Raw genomic sequence first — 17,062 nt, 5'->3', positions numbered from 1 at the left:
ACGAAATCAATCGCATACCCTTGGAGAAAAATTTTAGCTATTGTAAAAAGGGGTGTGACATCTCCCATACAAACCGAATTTTTCATACGGCTTATCTCTGGAAATTTTTTGGTAGAGTTCTAGAGTTTTGTATGGAGATGTACGAAATAAATCGCATACTCTTGGAGAAAAATTGGAACTATTGGAAAAGGGGGCGTGGCATCTTCCATACAAACCGAATTTTTCATAATGCTTATTTCTGGAAATTTTTTGGTAGAGTTCTAGAGTTTTGTATGGAGATGTACGAACTAAGTCGCATACTCTTGGAGAAAAATTGGAACTATTGGAAAAGGGGGCGTGGCATCTTCCATACAAACCGAATTTTTCATACTGCCTATCTTTGGAAGTGTTCATGGTAGAGTTCTGGAACTTGGTATGGAGATATAAGAAATCAATCGCATACTCATGAAGAAAGAGTGCAGCTCTTGAAAAGGAGGGCGTGGCACCTCCCATATAAATCGAATTTTTATACTGCATATCTCTGAAAGTATTCATGGTACAGTACTGGAACTTCGTATGGAGATATGTATATAGTTGAAATCAAGCCCATACTCATGGAGAAAATTTGGGCTATTTGAAAAGGGGTGTGAGGCCTACAAACGTACCAACCTTTAGCTATCTTTGAATGAATTTTTTTATTCTTCTGGAGGTGTGTTTGTGCGTGATCTCCTCCTAAATGGTTGTACGGATTTTAACGAAACTTTTTGTGTATTTGAGTGGGTCTCTGGATGGTTTAGTTTCACAATTTAATCCGACAGTTGGCGCTGTAGTTGAGTTATTACTAAAAATCTTATTTATGGTCCGATTTGGCTAATGTTTTAAAAATGTATGCAATACTATTGCAAAAACGTGCTGCCAAGTGGTGCTGAAGTCCAGCTATTACTAAAAATAGCCAAGTGAGAAAAGGGGCCGTGAAGGTCAGATTAAATCGACCTGTTGCACCATTGAGAATATCGAACGCTCCTGCAATTGGCCCAATGGATGTGATTTTCCAATATTATTATGCGTTCAAACTTTTAAGGTATTTCGTCAGAAATAAGTATATGTGTATTGCATTTCTGTAGAACAATGATTCGCACCCATTTTGAAATTGCCACCTACTATACTGTAAAGCTTCTATGACATTCACTATAGAACCGGGTCATTGTTGCCGCCAGGGAGTGAAAATGAAATGCCGCACAACTGGAGAATTTCAAGAACGGATATAACACTTTCCTTAGGTTATTTAAAGCGGCAAATGACCACCAAACCTTAATCTTAGCAGACAAAAGTGCCAATGAAAATCGTAAACGTGAATTGTTGGTGAAAATGTTGGACCAAAAAGTTTCAATAAAATATATAAAAATTTTGGGCGGGACGAAGTTCGCCGGGTCTGCTAGTAATATAGATAAAGCAGTCGCACAATTTAATATATAAGACAACTTTATCAAAAGCAGATGAGTTCTACTATATATTTTTCTTACCAAACACTTGAATTATGAATCGCAAATTATTTGACAGCGCTTCAACGCAACCTACTTTAAAGAATGTACACGAAAAAAACTGGTCACAGTTAAAACGTTCTAAAACATAAATATATTAATGGAATTCAACGATATTTACATATATTTACATCTAAACTTAGTTTTATTGAAATTCGTTAAAAAAGAGTTAATTCTCTTTGTAATAAGCAAACGATCGCAATTTTTACTTTATGTCCTTCAATAGCCCTTGCACAGAAGTTTCAGTGATTTCCTTGGAAACCAGCTGCCATTTACTTTTGAATTGTTGTGCGTTTTTTACAGCTTTGTGGGTCTTAAGAAGTTTGGATTTCATAACGGCCCAGTAGGTTTCGATCGGCCGATGCTCTGGACAATTAGGTGGATTCACCTCTTTTGCTACAAAATACACTTTGTTTCTATGTTACCATCCTAAAACCATTTTTCCGTAATGACATATCGCGAGATCAGGCCAAAAAAGCACTGGATCTTTATGAAGCCGTATAAGAGGTAAAAGTCGCTTTTGCAGACACTCCTTAGCATAAATTTCTTGGTTAATTGTACCAGTGCTTACAAAAGGATCACTTTTGAAGCCGCATTGGCAAATTTGCTTGCCAAATGTGAAACTTTTTGGGAAATTTGTCAAACTTTTTGTTTTTATATTTATCTGCAACATTGCCTTTTTTATTTGCAGTGTGAAATTCGCGGCCCCGGATTTGTTTAAAATCGGCTTTTACGTACGATTCGTCATCCATAACAATACAGCCAAATTTTTGTATGAGACTGTCGAACAGTTTCCGAGCACGTTGTTTCGCCAACAAATTTTGCTTACCGTTGCGATTAGGTGCTGCATTCACTTTGTAAGAACGTAGTCCTGCTGTTTTGCATACTTTTTGTACATACGAAGACGACATGTTTAATTTTTTGCCGACATCTCTTACCGAAAGTCCAGGATTTTTCTTAAAAGCAGATAACACTTCCTTTGCCTTAATTTCGCAAGCAAATCCTTTTTTTCTGCCACTACCAGGGTTCCTTTTTAAAGATAAACATTCATTGTATTTTTTAAGCACATAAGTAACGGTAGACTTTGGAAATTTTAGCTTTTTTGCGATGTCGTTATGGAACATGCTGGGATTTTCCAGCTTTTTGCGCAATATTAACTCACGATCGATTTCTCTCTTGGTCCTCGTTTCTACACTGATTTTTGTTACTAAAAATAAATGATGCAGTAAGGTGGAAAATGCTTCCAGCTTTTTAAGTGTCTACCGATTTTTATTTTAATGTTATGATTAACCGAGCTATGCTTGGTTATGTGCGACCAGTTTTTTTCGTGTACATTCTTTAAACTCAATCAAAAAATTTACTTAGAACTTGATTTCAAAATGTAAAAATGGGGAATAAAAATGCATTTAAAGCTGGAATTTGTTATTTTTTGGTTGATTTAAGATCTTTACAAATGTCTTATCCACACGTTTGTTAGTTTTATAAAGAAAATCATTTTTGCACTGAGGTTCACTTTCCCATGGAACCTCTCATATGCAAGTATTTGTTAAATGTCTGTTCTTAAATATACTATTATTAAAATCTACCTCTGGATATTTAAATAAAGTCATGTTCGTGTGTATTGCAAAAAGTACGTATTTTCGCTATAGCTTATCAATAGTCCAGACCAGGGTTGTTGCGAATATTCGCATTCGCATTCGCAACCGCGGAGCTTCCGCAAAAATTTTATCATTCGCATTCGCATTCGCAATAATCAATGCGGAGCTTTTGCGAATGCGAATATTGTGCAAGTTCACTGATAAAAGGTATATTTGGCAAACAAAATGAGAAATTGTAGCCAATATTTTTTGCCTATGGAGATACTATGTGAAAACTGTCCCCTACCTCCCTCTTCTTTGTAATTTAAAGTCAAAGAGTAAGATTCGTCAATAGGTATTTCCAGCGGAAATGTTCAACATCTAGCTATAAAGAGAACCAACTATCGAATATTATTTGTCAAACGTCTATTGAAGAAACAGGATACATCGCTAGTGTTTCCTACTTTTACTTACTACTTTCTACTTTTTACTTAGCTAAGTGTAATATTTTTTTTCATAAAACGGCTTATTATGTTAAGTTCCGTGTTTTCTCTTATTACCTATTATGACCGGTTTTACTGTGCAAATACAACTCTGTGCGCTCGAACACAGCAACATTTATTTTAATTTTGTGATAACTGTTAAAATTTGCACGCAGCGAAATAAAAATAAAATGGAATGTGAAAAAGTTGACAGCCAAGTTCACAAATCAAAAAAGAATCTATTCAAGGAGAATTTAATATCTATTGAGGAGTGGGTATAGTATGGAAAGGGCGTAACTCACATTGTCACTGAAATACAAAAAGCCGTAACTAACTAAAAATCCAAAATTCACTTTTTGATTGATTATGATGCATTTCATTGAATCATAAGTCCCCACATCGTTTTATGCAATAAAAAATCTATATATAAATACGCCACAAGAAAATTTTGCAATCCCTTTTCTGAAGGCACCGTTCGCTCGATTTCAATGAAACATACACCGATTTAAAGGACATAGCTTGCTTTAATCCAGAAATTTTAATCTCGATACATAGGGGGCGTGGCATCTGACATATAGACTAAAATGTGAAAACCACTATATCTCTAAAACCAATTAGGCTGGAGAACTGAAACTTAGCACAGATGCATAGAATGTAAATACCCTACTTACGGTGAAAAATGAAATTCTCATTTCGCTTATCTCTGGAACCACTTATGCTAACGTCCTGAAATTTGGCGCAGCTATTTAAGATATCAATCACGTACTTATGGCAAAAAGTGGTTGATAACGGGAAACTGAAATTCTCATACCGCTTATCTCTGGAACTGCCCATGCTAACGTCCTGAAATTTGACACAGCAACACATGTTGTCAATACCGTACTTACGGCGAAAAGTGGTCGATTTTGGAAAAGGGGGCGTGACACCGCCCATACAAACTGAAATTCTCATATCGATCATCTCTGGAACCGCTTATGCTAACGTCCTAAAAATTTGACACAGCAACATATGTTGTCAATACCGTACTTACGGCGAAAACTGGTAGATTTTGGAAATGGGGGCGTGGCACTGCCCATACAAACTGAAATTCTGATATCGCTTATCTCTACAATCGCTTATGCTAACATCCTGAAATTGGACACAGCAACATATGTTGTCAATACCGTACTTACGGCGAAAAGTGGTAGATTTTGGAAAAGGGGGCATGGCACCGCCCATACAAACTGAAATTCTCATATCGGTTATCTCTGGAGCCACTTATTATATGGTTATAAAGTTTTATACACATATACAATCGCAAGAATCATTCACCATTTTCCCCCAGATTTTAAAATCGCATTGAATGATTGTTGTTTTGTGCAAAAGTTTTTAGAAGGATCAGTGTGTTTGTCTTCCGATAGGTGGCGCAGGGATTGTGAGCCACCCTAAAAAAATCATATTTATGATCAGATTTATTTCACTTTTAGAACACATATTAGTAACATAAAATTTGGTGTAACTTGGTAGTCCAGTCGTGTGATTAAAAAATATTGGGCTTTGGCCCAGTCTTGACAAAATCCTGTGTGAAATCGCCGTTAGAGAAGGAAATATTTTCTTTTGTTGTAAACCTTCAAGATACTTTTCAACCGTTAATGATTGTGATGAAAAAAGAAAGCGTTTATGTAGATGTGGGCAATTTAGTATTTAGCCTCCAAGAGGCTCTAAGGCAAATATAGGTAATCGAAAAACTTATTTACAGTCTGAATTGGTATATGTTTGACATATTAGTCAGTGATGAACATCTCATCTATACATACAAATACATATGCATATTTTTTATAAATTAAAATCGAGGCTCCTTTTTCGGTCTAATTTCAAAAGCAACTGAAGAAATTTGGAGGAGACTTGGTAGAATTAGCATTAATCAATCCAGTATTAACGTTCATATTCTGATTTAAAGTTTTTCTGTAAATTCGCTATAAATTATACTGGTGGGCTTCAAAAAAGTAATTCGCATAAAGGAGTTGGTATTGGTGACAGGTAAAATTCAAAAGTGTATCAAAAAGGATGTCAAATTTCGACAACTAGGAGATACTAGTTTAAGTTAGTTTTGCCTGTTTTGCATTTCAGCGACAATGTGAATTACGTCCTTTCCATACTATACTAACGATATGGTGAATTTTTGGGTTCATTTGCCTCAAAGCACATTGAGCGCATGGAATGGTACAACAAAACGGATTTTATGCCTTATGGTACCGACAGCGGTGATTAATTAATTGTGACTGCCTGAAACTAGGAAAAGTCAGAGGACAGCTAATAAAAAAATAATAATTACAAGCTATTATTCATTACAGGTGAACCTTTTCAAGAAGTCACACGGGAATTAAGCCTTTTTACCAAAATAACAAGATTTTAATCTAATTCGGCTGCCAGTCACGACTTTCAAAACAGAGTTTTTTTCGAAATTTTCATTCCTAGGAAATAACAATTTATTTGCCATATCAACCTATTTAGAACCTCGCTATAAGCACACATTTTTCAAACCAATCAAAGAGGAAAGTATTGGAAATGCAATAAAAAACTAAAATCGAAAAACACTGATGGCGTTACATGTTCTCCAAATTCTGAAACAACCAAAGGAATGAGAATGAGGAATTCTTTGGAAAACAACCGTGTTTAAAAAGCGATCTTGCCATGATGCTAGATTGTGAAGATGAAAGTCAGAAGGAAATATTAGACATTTGCAACCCCAATGCAATTCTCAAAAAGGAATTATTGCACCGCCATAAAAAAAGTAATATAACTGAAGGTCTTCTCAACTGGTGCAGCGTCAATCGAAAATAATTTACAATTTTGACAAGTTTCAAGTTTTTCAAGTTTGTCGCCTCGAGCGAGTAGTTATTTGGTGGCGGAGGTTTGATTTGCGACCCTTTAAGAAACAGTCTGTAACCCGCAACGGGCAGCAACATAACTTTTTTTTAAATACAATATTCCAATTTTTTAATTCCAGTAGATACCTGAATCAGCATCCGCGGATGTCTAAAATTCTACATTCGCAACATCCCTAGTCCAGACGTTGTACATGCAAACATACAGGTTACAAGTGTGCTTTATTGACAATCAAAAAACACCCACAAATATGATAGTTCTGTTTGTATTATAATGAAGACCCATAGTAGCTGTCAACACACACCCCTTTTACTTTCATCTTTGTAATTAGTACATATCGCACACTAAATCAAAAACCGGCACAACTCAAAAAATCCTAAATGTTCAGGAGAGGCAAAAAACTGTTGACGCTGCGCAATCGACGCAAACAAAACTAAAAAGTTTTAGTAGTATTTATCCAGTTAAAGAAGATAGTGATGAAGAAGAAATTTTCGCGGACGTTGGGTATACGGTCTGTGAACTGTTTTATGGAAAAAATAAATGTTGACAAATTTTAAGTTCTGCCGGTTTTTTTATTTAGAGTGCGATATGTATGTATGTGTGCCATACAGAACTTAATACATATTCAAATTAAATAAATTTTTGTTTTATTTTTACTTGCCTTCTAAAATTGATGGTTTGTCAGGCGGGCCACCACCCCCTCCAGTTGCATTTCCCTTGCGATCCATTTTTTTCGTAGAGCTGCGTGTTCTCTTCCACTTCTCCAGTTTCTTGGTAACTTTATTATAACACAGGTGTTTTGATAATTTATCGATTTAACTTGGTAAAAAGCGGCGTTAATTGCCGCAGATGCAAGCATAGAAATCTCGCGAAAACAATGTGCAATGTGCTAGTGTCACTCTTATATGTAATAATTGCCTATTTAATTATCACTAGGAGGAAGGGAGGAAGGGTTCGACTGTCCTCCAACACAAAGCTTTTTTTTTGCACTGATAAACCGCAAATCTTTGATGTGCTAAGTTCGTTTTAATTTCTTGAGCTATTTTTTCAGTTTCCCAATTATCACTTTTATATTACATCCACGTACGCGAGGAATATCGACATTCCATTTTTCTCAATTTGCACTGTGCTTATTTGTTTTATTTACCCAGCGGTTACATTAGTCGCATATTTGTAAGCATTTTTTGTTCACTTTCATAGATCAACATACATATATAATATATATGTATTTCAAAATATTCGCTGATGCTATTTTGCAAAATCGTGAAAATCACTTCGTTTGAACTGGACAGTTCAAAGTCTTTTTCTCTTCTGATTATTGGCTATGCTCAGCTCACGCTCTCCACTGGGCTCCACATTATTTTGGTGGTGGGGCTCCTACCCCGGTATAGCTGACGCGTCTTTTTATTGTCTGTATGAATAATGACGCAAACTTCCAGCAGACGCGTCCCAGATGGGTGCTTTAATGTCGTCGATCGTTCCTCTACAAATCACACTTGGTGTACCCACATTTTTACCAAATTTTGTATTTTCAAAAATAAACAAATATTACACACGACTGAAATATGTACTGCGCAAAAATTTCACGACAATCAGCTGATGCCAAAATATTTTTGTTTTCATGGCAATAGCGAAGTAGCACCTGCCAAAGTTCGATGCTAAACACAGGGTGGAAATAAAATTTCTCCTGTACAGAATGGTAAATAATTTAGTTTGTTCCAGTACTCCAGAACAAGTATATACAGAGGGCCTGTGCCAATTGATAGAAAAGTTCTATGGTGGAAAAACTTTTAACTATGGTGAGAAAATTTTACATTTCTGCTGTGCCAATTCGTAACTTTTTACTGCTGGAAATTTTTGACAGTTGCTTTTATGCACAAGAAGACTATCGAGTTTGCAATTTATAAAATGCAGCAATTATATAGAAAATATTTGCCTTTGATGATTTCAATTCTTCTGGAACTGAAATCCATGCATTTATTAGACCTTTTAGCAGTAATATTAGAAATAAAAACACGTCAAAACCGTCTGGTAAGTGTGTTCACAAAAATGTTTAAAACCGTGTACAATTGTTTCCAATAAAAACATATGTCGTTTATGTACATGCAACATGACGTTTATTCCAAAATACTAAGCAGCATTATGAACGGCGATAACAACCCTACTAGACAAACCTGACGGAAACTAATGGGCTGTTTTTGCTTACGCGTAAAAGCACATTTAGCGCATTTAGCTCTAAATGCTACTCTAAATGTACATTTATCCATACAAAATTCGTCACCTAAATGCAACTAAATGCAACTCCATTTTTGCATTTAGAATCTAAATGCTAAAAGCAACCCTGTGATCTTCCAAAATTTCCACGATTCGAACATGGTTTAATGAGAAGAAGTGGCAACATTGCTTTTTCGAGTATACAGTCGCTAGCTGCGTTTCAGTGATCGCCGATCGAGATTTCATTTATTATTTTACATTATTTGGATAAAGAAAAGTTACGCAAATTAAACATCGATATGATGCTGATAGAAATCTGGATTAATTTGTGATCAACTCTGTTTGTTTTGTTTCCTAATTAAGTGTGAAAATTATAATTGACAGCACCGACAAATGAATATATACACAAACCAATGTTTGGTTATGGTTAAAATAATTCAAGCTTTTGTATTGAATTTTCGGTTTAGAATTTATTTTTTCCTTTTCAGTAGGGATTTTTGGACATTATCTTTTCCGTGAGAATTTATCGTAATAGATACGGATCTGAATAAGCGACTGGAACACGGCTGTTTGTCAAAAGCATACGATTTCGAACTCGCGTAAATGTACATTTGCTAAATGCGATAGCATGAACGCTCTTCGAAAACATATGTTCGAAAGTGCTAAATGTTGCATTTTAAATGCAGCAAAAACGCTGCATAATACACACACACCAGTGAACCAACACAAATGCAAGTATGAACATATATTAGTTCAATCCTGTGTACTAGCGAGAATGAAACCCCTCAAAATTTGAAAGAAAGAGATAGCAACAATGTACTACGACTGTTTTCAGCTAATTTAACAGAGTTGCATTTCATGCTGATTGAAAGTAGTTGCTACCTTCAAAATACCAAATATATCCGAGTACTATGTAAATTGAACCATTTAAGATATTTATTTTGGTATTTTACCTTGGAAATAATTTTGTTTTGTATCGAAAATTGAAATAAAAAACGAATTAAATTACATTTTTGTCTTGAGTATAGAAATTAGCCCCACAAAAAATTAACAAAACCAAAAAAATAATACTTGGAAACCAAATTCATTCATACCGAATACTTTTCAGAGCCAAATTTCTCATCACTAAAATTTTCGCAAAGCAACGCGCCCGCCATTTTGAAGTATTTATGTTAAATTTTACCAAATCGCAGAAGAATTTCGGAAAGTTTTGTGTTTTTCGAATCAAATCCCAGGTGGAATATAGCCGAAAATAAGAAGATAAGTATCTTAAATTGTGCATGGTGTAAACAATTGTTTAAATAATATGAAAAAGAGGTATTTCCAAAATTGCGTGAGTAAGGAAAAAAGGATCTTTGAATCTGATGCGAAAAGATTTAGAGAACTTTTGGAATGTACTCAAGCAATGGAATGTGTAGCAAATGTTAATGTAATTGAATGTCCCTCCGTACTTATGCTTCCGAGTTCCCAAAAAGACTTAAGTGTTGGTGTCAGTGATAGTGAGGGTGAGGATAAATGTCCAAGTCCCCATAGGGAATTGACTGCTGATAGTGATAGCGAGCAGGAACAGTTCTATTTACACGAGAGTGAGGGCGAAGAAGCTGCAGAACTTAGTAAAGCTGACGAAATTAAGTTCTGGGCCATGAGAAATAATATATCCCGAATTGCCGTGGACGACCTTCTGCAAACATTGCATAGGGCAGGTGATCGCGATTTGCCAATGACAGCCAAAACACTTATGGGAACCAGTAGGAAAAAGGTTAGTGTTATACAAATACCTAATGGCGAGTTTTTGTATTCTTGTCAGAGAGCTTAAATTTCTTAGCCAATAAGGAAGAAATTGTAATTGACATAGGTATTGATGGACTTAGGTTGTTCAAGAGCTCTAACAGAGTATTATGGCCAATTTTAGGATCTCTTTCGGATTTCCCGCATATTAGCCCCTTTGTCATTGGTTGCTTTTCTGGGTTAAGTAAACCCAAAAACATCAACGACTTCATGCGTGATTTTTGTACAGAGGCCAAATTACTTAAAGAAAACGGAATTAAAGTGGGTTCCATGGCAGTTTTAAAACCATTTAATATTCGTGTTTTTATTTGCGATTCTCCAGCCAGGGCTTATGTAACAGGAGTAATAGGTCACAATGGAAAAAACGGATGTCCTAAGTGTAGCGCAGAAGGACTTTATAAGGAGAGAAGAGTTTGCTTTCCGAAAAAGGTTGGTCTACCTAGGTCAGATAAGTCATTCGCAATGAGAGCCAGTGCTTTTCATCACCTTACTCAGTTTAAGGAAACAAAAAGTGTTTTAGAGGAAGCGGGATTCGGCATGGTTTCCCAATTTCCACTCGATTCCATGCATTTGGTGGATTTAGGCGTAGTTAAGAAATTGCTGGAACTGTTTATTACGGGTAAAAAATGCAATATTAAAAGAATCAATGATAAACTTACTTTTGTCGCACAATTTGTTCCGTCTGAATTTGGTCGTCTTCCCAGGAGCTTAGATGAAGTTTCTAATTGGAAGTCAACTGAATTTAGACAGTTTTTGCTCTACACTGGAATATTTGTTTTAAAGGATTGTATAAGTGAAGATTCTTATTATCATTTCCTGTTATTACACAGTGCTATTAGACTTCTTTCTAGTGAAAAGTCCTGTAGAAGAGAGACCGGTATTGCCCGAAAAATGTTGCAAGATTTCGTTACTTTTTTTGGTACTTTATATGGCGATGAGAAAGTAAGTTTTAATATTCATGGGTTACTCCACTTGCCTGACTCTGTTGATGAATTAGGTCCATTAGACTCGTTTTCCGCGTACAAATATGAAAATTTCATGCAGCATTTAAAAAAAATTATTAAAAATCCTCATAATATACTCCAGCAATTGTTTCTGAGGATTCAAGAACGGCAAGGATCAGAAATGTATTTCAAAACTTTGAATGACTTTGATTCATTCACTTTGGATGATAAAAAAGAGAAAGACAGCTATTTTTTTTTTTGTGAGAAGAAAGGCCCAATCAAAGTTATAAAAGTCACAAAATCAGGAGAATCAGACAGAGTTCTGTGTAGATATTTTCAGAAAATCGAGAGCTTCTTTTTGGAACCTATTACTTCGTCTTCAGGTCTGGGAATAGTGGTTACAAGTGTTTTAGCCTCGGAAACGGTGGAAATATTAAGGAATGAAATTACTTATAAGTACTTTTGTATTCCTTTTAATGAAAAGTTTTTGCTCATACCCTTATTACACCATTTGTTTCACGACTTTTCCAATTTTGCTACACATTCAAATTAAATTAAATTTTTGCTACCATTTAATATGAATATAATATAATATATGAACCATAATAATAATATGTATGATATGATCCATGATAATAATATGAACCATGCACATGGATTCAAGCAATATTCTTGATGAGTCGTTTTGTGAGGAGTCTCCAGTCGAAAGTAAGTGGAATGTATGAAAAATGTTTCATCACATAATTCCATCGTTCTTTATTTTAGTGGGCCAATCCCTTATAAAGAAGAGGTGCTACGACACCAATGTTGAAGCGGCAGGTGTAAGCCAAGTTTGCTCTCCGAGTGATGGTAAGTGCCTATTGAAAAAACTATGTAAATAACACTTACGATTTTAGTATTAATTCTTGAAAATCATTAAAGATATTAACGCGAAGCTGGACACCAATGTTGAAGAAGAGGAAGCGGCAGGTGTAAGCCAAGTTTGCTCTCGGAGTGATGGTAAGTGCCTATTTTAAAAAACTATGTAACTAACACTTACGATTTTAATATTAATTCTTGAAAATCATTAAAGATATAAACGCGAAGCTGGACATCCTTCTTAATAACCAAAAAGCCATATGGGATACTTTGCAGACAAGCATCAACAACGTAAGTCCTTGAAATACCTCACTCTTTACAAAAGTTACATACATACATACATATAAATACATATGTACATAAATATATACATATACATAATAAATACATACATATGTATAAACAATATATATATTTTGTATATTTTTTTTATTTTAGCAAGCAAAGTTGTCAACAAATCAGGCGGAGCTGGAGAAGAAATTCATATCACTCCAAATGAATGTAAGTGTTGTTTTGTGAAAAATAAGAATTTATGAACATATGAGTACTCGATTTTGCAGGCAGTCGAAAACGCGGAATTTCTCGCTCTAGCGAAATCAGCACGCGAAATAAAGGTTTCGGTGCAAAATATAGAAAAGGAAGTTTGTCGTATGACGGGCGAAGCATGTGACAAAATTATGAACGAAATTGCCAGCATCCCAGCAAAAAATCGGTAATCGCTTTTAGTGGTAACGTGTTCTAGAAGGCATAGCGTTATAATGCCTTCAAATTTTTCCGCTTCATTTAGGCATTGCCGGTAATGCAAAGTAGAATGTCCAACAATATTTTATTTATTTCGCTTCTTTGTTTGATTTCGGGGAATGCAAAGTAGAATGTCCTATAATATTTTTTTTTTTAATTCGTTTCTTTGCTTCATTTCCGGAAATGCAAAGTAGAATGTCCTACAATATTTTATTTGCCTCGCTTCTTTGCTTCATTTCGGAGAATGCAAAGTAGAATGCTGCATCGTAGTCAGCTGAAAAATAGAACGAATACCCAAAAATTCTTTTTCTACCGTTACTTTCTGTGGAAATTTGTCTCGCATTAAAATCATGTTTTGCTTTGTTCAATTTGCAGCGAAGTTGAAGTCAGTCAATGAAGTGAAGTACAAGAGTGAGGAAGTACAATTTTAAGCTTAGTTAAATATGCATGTATGTACATACCGATTTTTAAGAAAATCTAAATACCTAAATAAATACATATGTATGTATAAAAGCTGATTTATAAAAATTTTAATTATATTTAATCTTTTAAGACATTTTCTGATTTCAATTTAATATAAATAAGTATGTACTTATCTAGGCATTCTACATTAGTTTCTCTGTAAGGCATTCTTTGTTCGCTTCTCTGGATTCTGTTTATCCATGCGTTCTCCCTTCGTTTGAAGGTAATGCTGCGGGTAAGGGCTTACCTCCAATGACATGCCCATGTTAAAATAAGGCTTGAAGCGAAAGGGTAAGCGATTCCCATCGCCTAGCTCGTTTCCACTTTCGTTTCTATGGTAATCGTGTTTTTTGCTGGGATGTTGCCCTGCTCCGCATATACCCCGATAATGGCACTCGAGGAGAAATTAAAGGCCAAGGAGTATGTGAAAGCAATGGTAAGTAATAATAGCGAATTTAACTGATTTTATTAAAAACAACCCCCTTTCAATAGACCACATACTTGTACAAGGTCAAAGGCGTGTCGGACGACGTTGGCGGTGTTTTCAAAAAGCTTTTCACCGATGAGTCCTTGGCTGAATTTAATTGGGAAGGGAGGTGGGAGAAAAAAGCCTTGAGAGAACTGACGTTATTTGAGCATGTTTTGCGCGGTAAACTAAAAAATAATAGTGTCAATAATGCATTCGTTTAAATACATTTCTTCCTTATTTAGACGTTTTCAATAAAATGACGTCCAAGGAGTTCGAGCACGCGGTTAAAAAACAAGTGGAGCGGAGTCATCATCGTCTTCATCAAAAAAAAATATGACTCCAAGAAAAGCGACAAAAAATAATGTATGTAAATAATTCATAATTACAATAATTAAATTACAATTAAAAAAAATTACAATTAAAAAAGTAATAGAATAAGTAACACATTTTGAATTTTCGTCTATTTTTATTGTTTTGTAAATATGTTAACGTTAATAGAATAAGTAATAAGTTTTGACTTTTCATCTAGTTTTTTAAACCTTTTTTTATACTTTTATGGCCTTATTCATAAAAAATAAAGTAGGTTTAAAAAGTTTTATAAATTGACGTTTTCATACATTTTTCAATTTATAAACCTTTTGTAAAGCTATTTTATTTTTTATGAATAAGGCTATTAGAATGGAAGCATACTGTCGTTGTCTTTCGAAATAAAGTTCTTTTACACATGTGTGTAGTTATTTATAAGTTATTTAAATATTTTTGTATGTGAAAATACACAGAAATATGAAAAAAATTTAAAATAGTTTTTTGATCTGATTGATTTATACATCAATCTGATGAATCAGACTTGACTACTTATTGCATCAGTTATGATTAATCAGGGCTGATTGATTTATACATCAATTTGATTAATCATACGTGACTATTATTTACATCAGCTTTGATTGATCAGATCTGACTGATTTATACATCAGACTGAGTCATCAGATCTTAGTGAGTATTGTATCAGTTATGATGGTTAATACCTGACAAAATTGTCCATCAGCTCTTATTGGTAAGATCTGAGGAATCTTTCCATACGAGCTGAGTTGATTAAATAAGGCGAGTGAGTAGTGCAAACATATGTTGCTAATATTTACAAATACGGCTAAAACCCACATGTTAAAATGAGAGGCAAAATCACACCTACAGGAAAGTATCCATCAGATTTTTCAAAACCGCTGTAGAAACCTGATGTATAATCTGAGGGGTTAATACTCCAAGGCTGATACTCAGATGATTCATCAGTGATCACTCAGTTGTCCCGTAGGGAAGACTACAAAAATGCATCTTAGAGCCATACCTAAATAAGCGCGTCAAGCGTTGGACCTGTCGGCCTCTCTTCTTCTAGCGTATATAAATTTAATGCGTCAGAGAGAGATAAAGATACAAGCGAAACGCTCAACGCGCTAATTTAGGTACGGCTGTTAGGTTGTCCGCTGCTTCGTTTCGAAAAATTGTAACTCACATTCCCAAAAAGCGCCACGGATGGTTCATCAACGCATTCCATTGTGCTTTACATGCTTCAGCACTTTTACCGTCCAGGCGATCCTTCAGCTCATTCCCGATTTTTCTAAGAAAAAACTTCTTAACAAAGTCTTCAAATTATTTATATTGTTCTTACTCACTGAACCAAACATCCTTGTCAATGCGCTTTTCCAGAAGGATTCTGCGTTCTGAACTGCTCCCTGTAAAATAGTATTCTTAATTAAAAAAATACATAACGCCTTTTCATATGTAAATCTGAAATTAAATCTTACAAGTTATATAGCTTTTCTTTATTTTTTTTGCCGGCGGGACCATGTTCTTTTATTTCCACTCGCTTTTGTTTTCTTTAATTTATGTGTATACGTGCGTTGTTCGTTCTTCTTCTTGATAATGCTTGCTGTCAAATTTTTCACTAGCCCTGCCGTATCAAACATTTTTATTCACATCATAGCTGTCAAAAATTTACTATCCAGAGAACTTTTCTATCAATTGGCACAGGCCCAGAAATAAAAAATTTTTGAGTACTCCTTGGGGGTAAAATCTGATCAGGGTTGATAATGGGCGCGTTTATAAGACGTAGCTGTTGCCCAACCGTTGGCTATTTGTCTTAGAAACGCACAGTTGAGTAGTTACGCTCAGCTCAACAGTTGGCAACTTTCCGCCATTTTTTTCAGCGGAAAATGTTTACGCTACCTGAACTCAACGTGTTAGGCTTAGCCTAAACAGCTGATCGAAAAGACTTACGCCGCTTATATTAAATTTAACGCCGCTTCGTTAGGTGGCAGTTGCAAAAAAATTTATTATATTTTATATTACTGATGTGATAAAATAACTAGAATATTTTGTAATAATACTACGTTTCTAAATATATGTTTTTAAGATGTTTGCTATATAATTTTACACTGTTTAATTCATTGTAACATTGAACGATTTTTTCAACACGGCGGCAGCTCAGCGTTGACTTCTAAATACTATCGGCGCAACTATCTCTATTTGTTGCAATTTCATTTGTTTACATTTATCAGCTGTTCATTTGGCAGCATATTCATCAAGCCGTTTCTAAGACGTAATTGTTGGATTCAACAGTTGCCAGAAGTTTCGTAGCAGATGAGCTAAACAGCTACGTCTTATGAACGCGCCCAATGAGGAGCATGAATTTTGCCGATTCAGAGATTTTCTTATAATTATAAGAGATAATTGCTATTTATTTTACAATATTCCGATATACAGTGTGTAGCCAGAGGCAGTGGCATGTGCTCATGGCAAGTGGCATGTGTATACTGTGCTCCAGGATATAGTAAGTGCCTTTTTTCAGTGACAGTTTAAACTTACAGCCCTGGGCCAATTCTGGTTCTATGAAACTGTGAAGTGAAAATGAAAATTTCAAAGTCAGTGAAAATTTAATTTGTTCATTTTATCATTTCGTTATACAATTTTAAGCTATTCCCGATCATTAAAGGCTTTTCCATGAACATATGGCATGTAAATATTGTGAGTTTAAAGCCCAATTTCAGATGGCATACTTAAGTAGAGATTGTTGGTTAACTTCCACTATTTATTTTCAGATCATACATATACCCTGGTATTCAGTAAGCGGTCTCTAGTAACTAAT

At 35.0% G+C, this 17,062-nt stretch overlaps 2 protein-coding genes across 2 annotated transcripts in view; one reads left to right on the top strand and one right to left on the bottom strand.

The window, feature by feature from the left end:
- LOC118734029 (maestro heat-like repeat-containing protein family member 1) overlaps nucleotides 1-8,094 on the bottom strand; it is a 145,886-nt gene extending 137,792 nt beyond the window's left edge. The window contains exon 1 of the mRNA XM_036463718.1: nucleotides 7,109-8,094. Coding sequence (XP_036319611.1) covers nucleotides 7,109-7,175 — 67 coding nt within the window. The 5' untranslated portion in view covers nucleotides 7,176-8,094. The remainder of the gene's footprint in view (nucleotides 1-7,108) is intronic.
- A 3,564-nt stretch (nucleotides 8,095-11,658) lies between these two features.
- On the top strand, nucleotides 11,659-12,967 carry LOC118754584. Its single transcript, XM_036489478.1, has 6 exons — nucleotides 11,659-12,101; nucleotides 12,159-12,242; nucleotides 12,315-12,392; nucleotides 12,466-12,542; nucleotides 12,690-12,752; nucleotides 12,812-12,967. Exons 1-6 carry the CDS (start codon nucleotides 12,041-12,043, stop codon nucleotides 12,965-12,967), a joined length of 519 nt encoding a protein of 172 aa, XP_036345371.1. The 5' UTR covers nucleotides 11,659-12,040.
- The last annotated feature ends 4,095 nt before the right edge of the window (nucleotides 12,968-17,062 follow it).

The sequence above is a fragment of the Rhagoletis pomonella genome, unplaced genomic scaffold (genome assembly GCF_013731165.1).
Source record: "Rhagoletis pomonella isolate Grant_MI unplaced genomic scaffold, Rhpom_1.0 Rhpom_scaffold_00002, whole genome shotgun sequence".
NCBI lineage: Eukaryota > Metazoa > Arthropoda > Insecta > Diptera > Tephritidae > Rhagoletis > Rhagoletis pomonella.
The sequence above is the reverse complement of the archived record's forward strand: the minus strand, read 5'-3'. Positions and strand labels throughout refer to the sequence as shown.

Excerpts from the sequence above, each read along its gene's own strand:
- LOC118754584 (XM_036489478.1), top strand. The coding sequence starts at position 12,041 with ATGCACATGGATTCAAGCAATATTCTTGATGAGTCGTTTTGTGAGGAG. Across the intron at positions 12,102-12,158 it reads TGAGGAGTCTCCAGTCGAAA|TGGGCCAATCCCTTATAAAG; the intron begins GTAAGTGGAATG and ends TCTTTATTTTAG. Across the intron at positions 12,543-12,689 it reads TGCAGACAAGCATCAACAAC|CAAGCAAAGTTGTCAACAAA; the intron begins GTAAGTCCTTGA and ends TTTTTATTTTAG.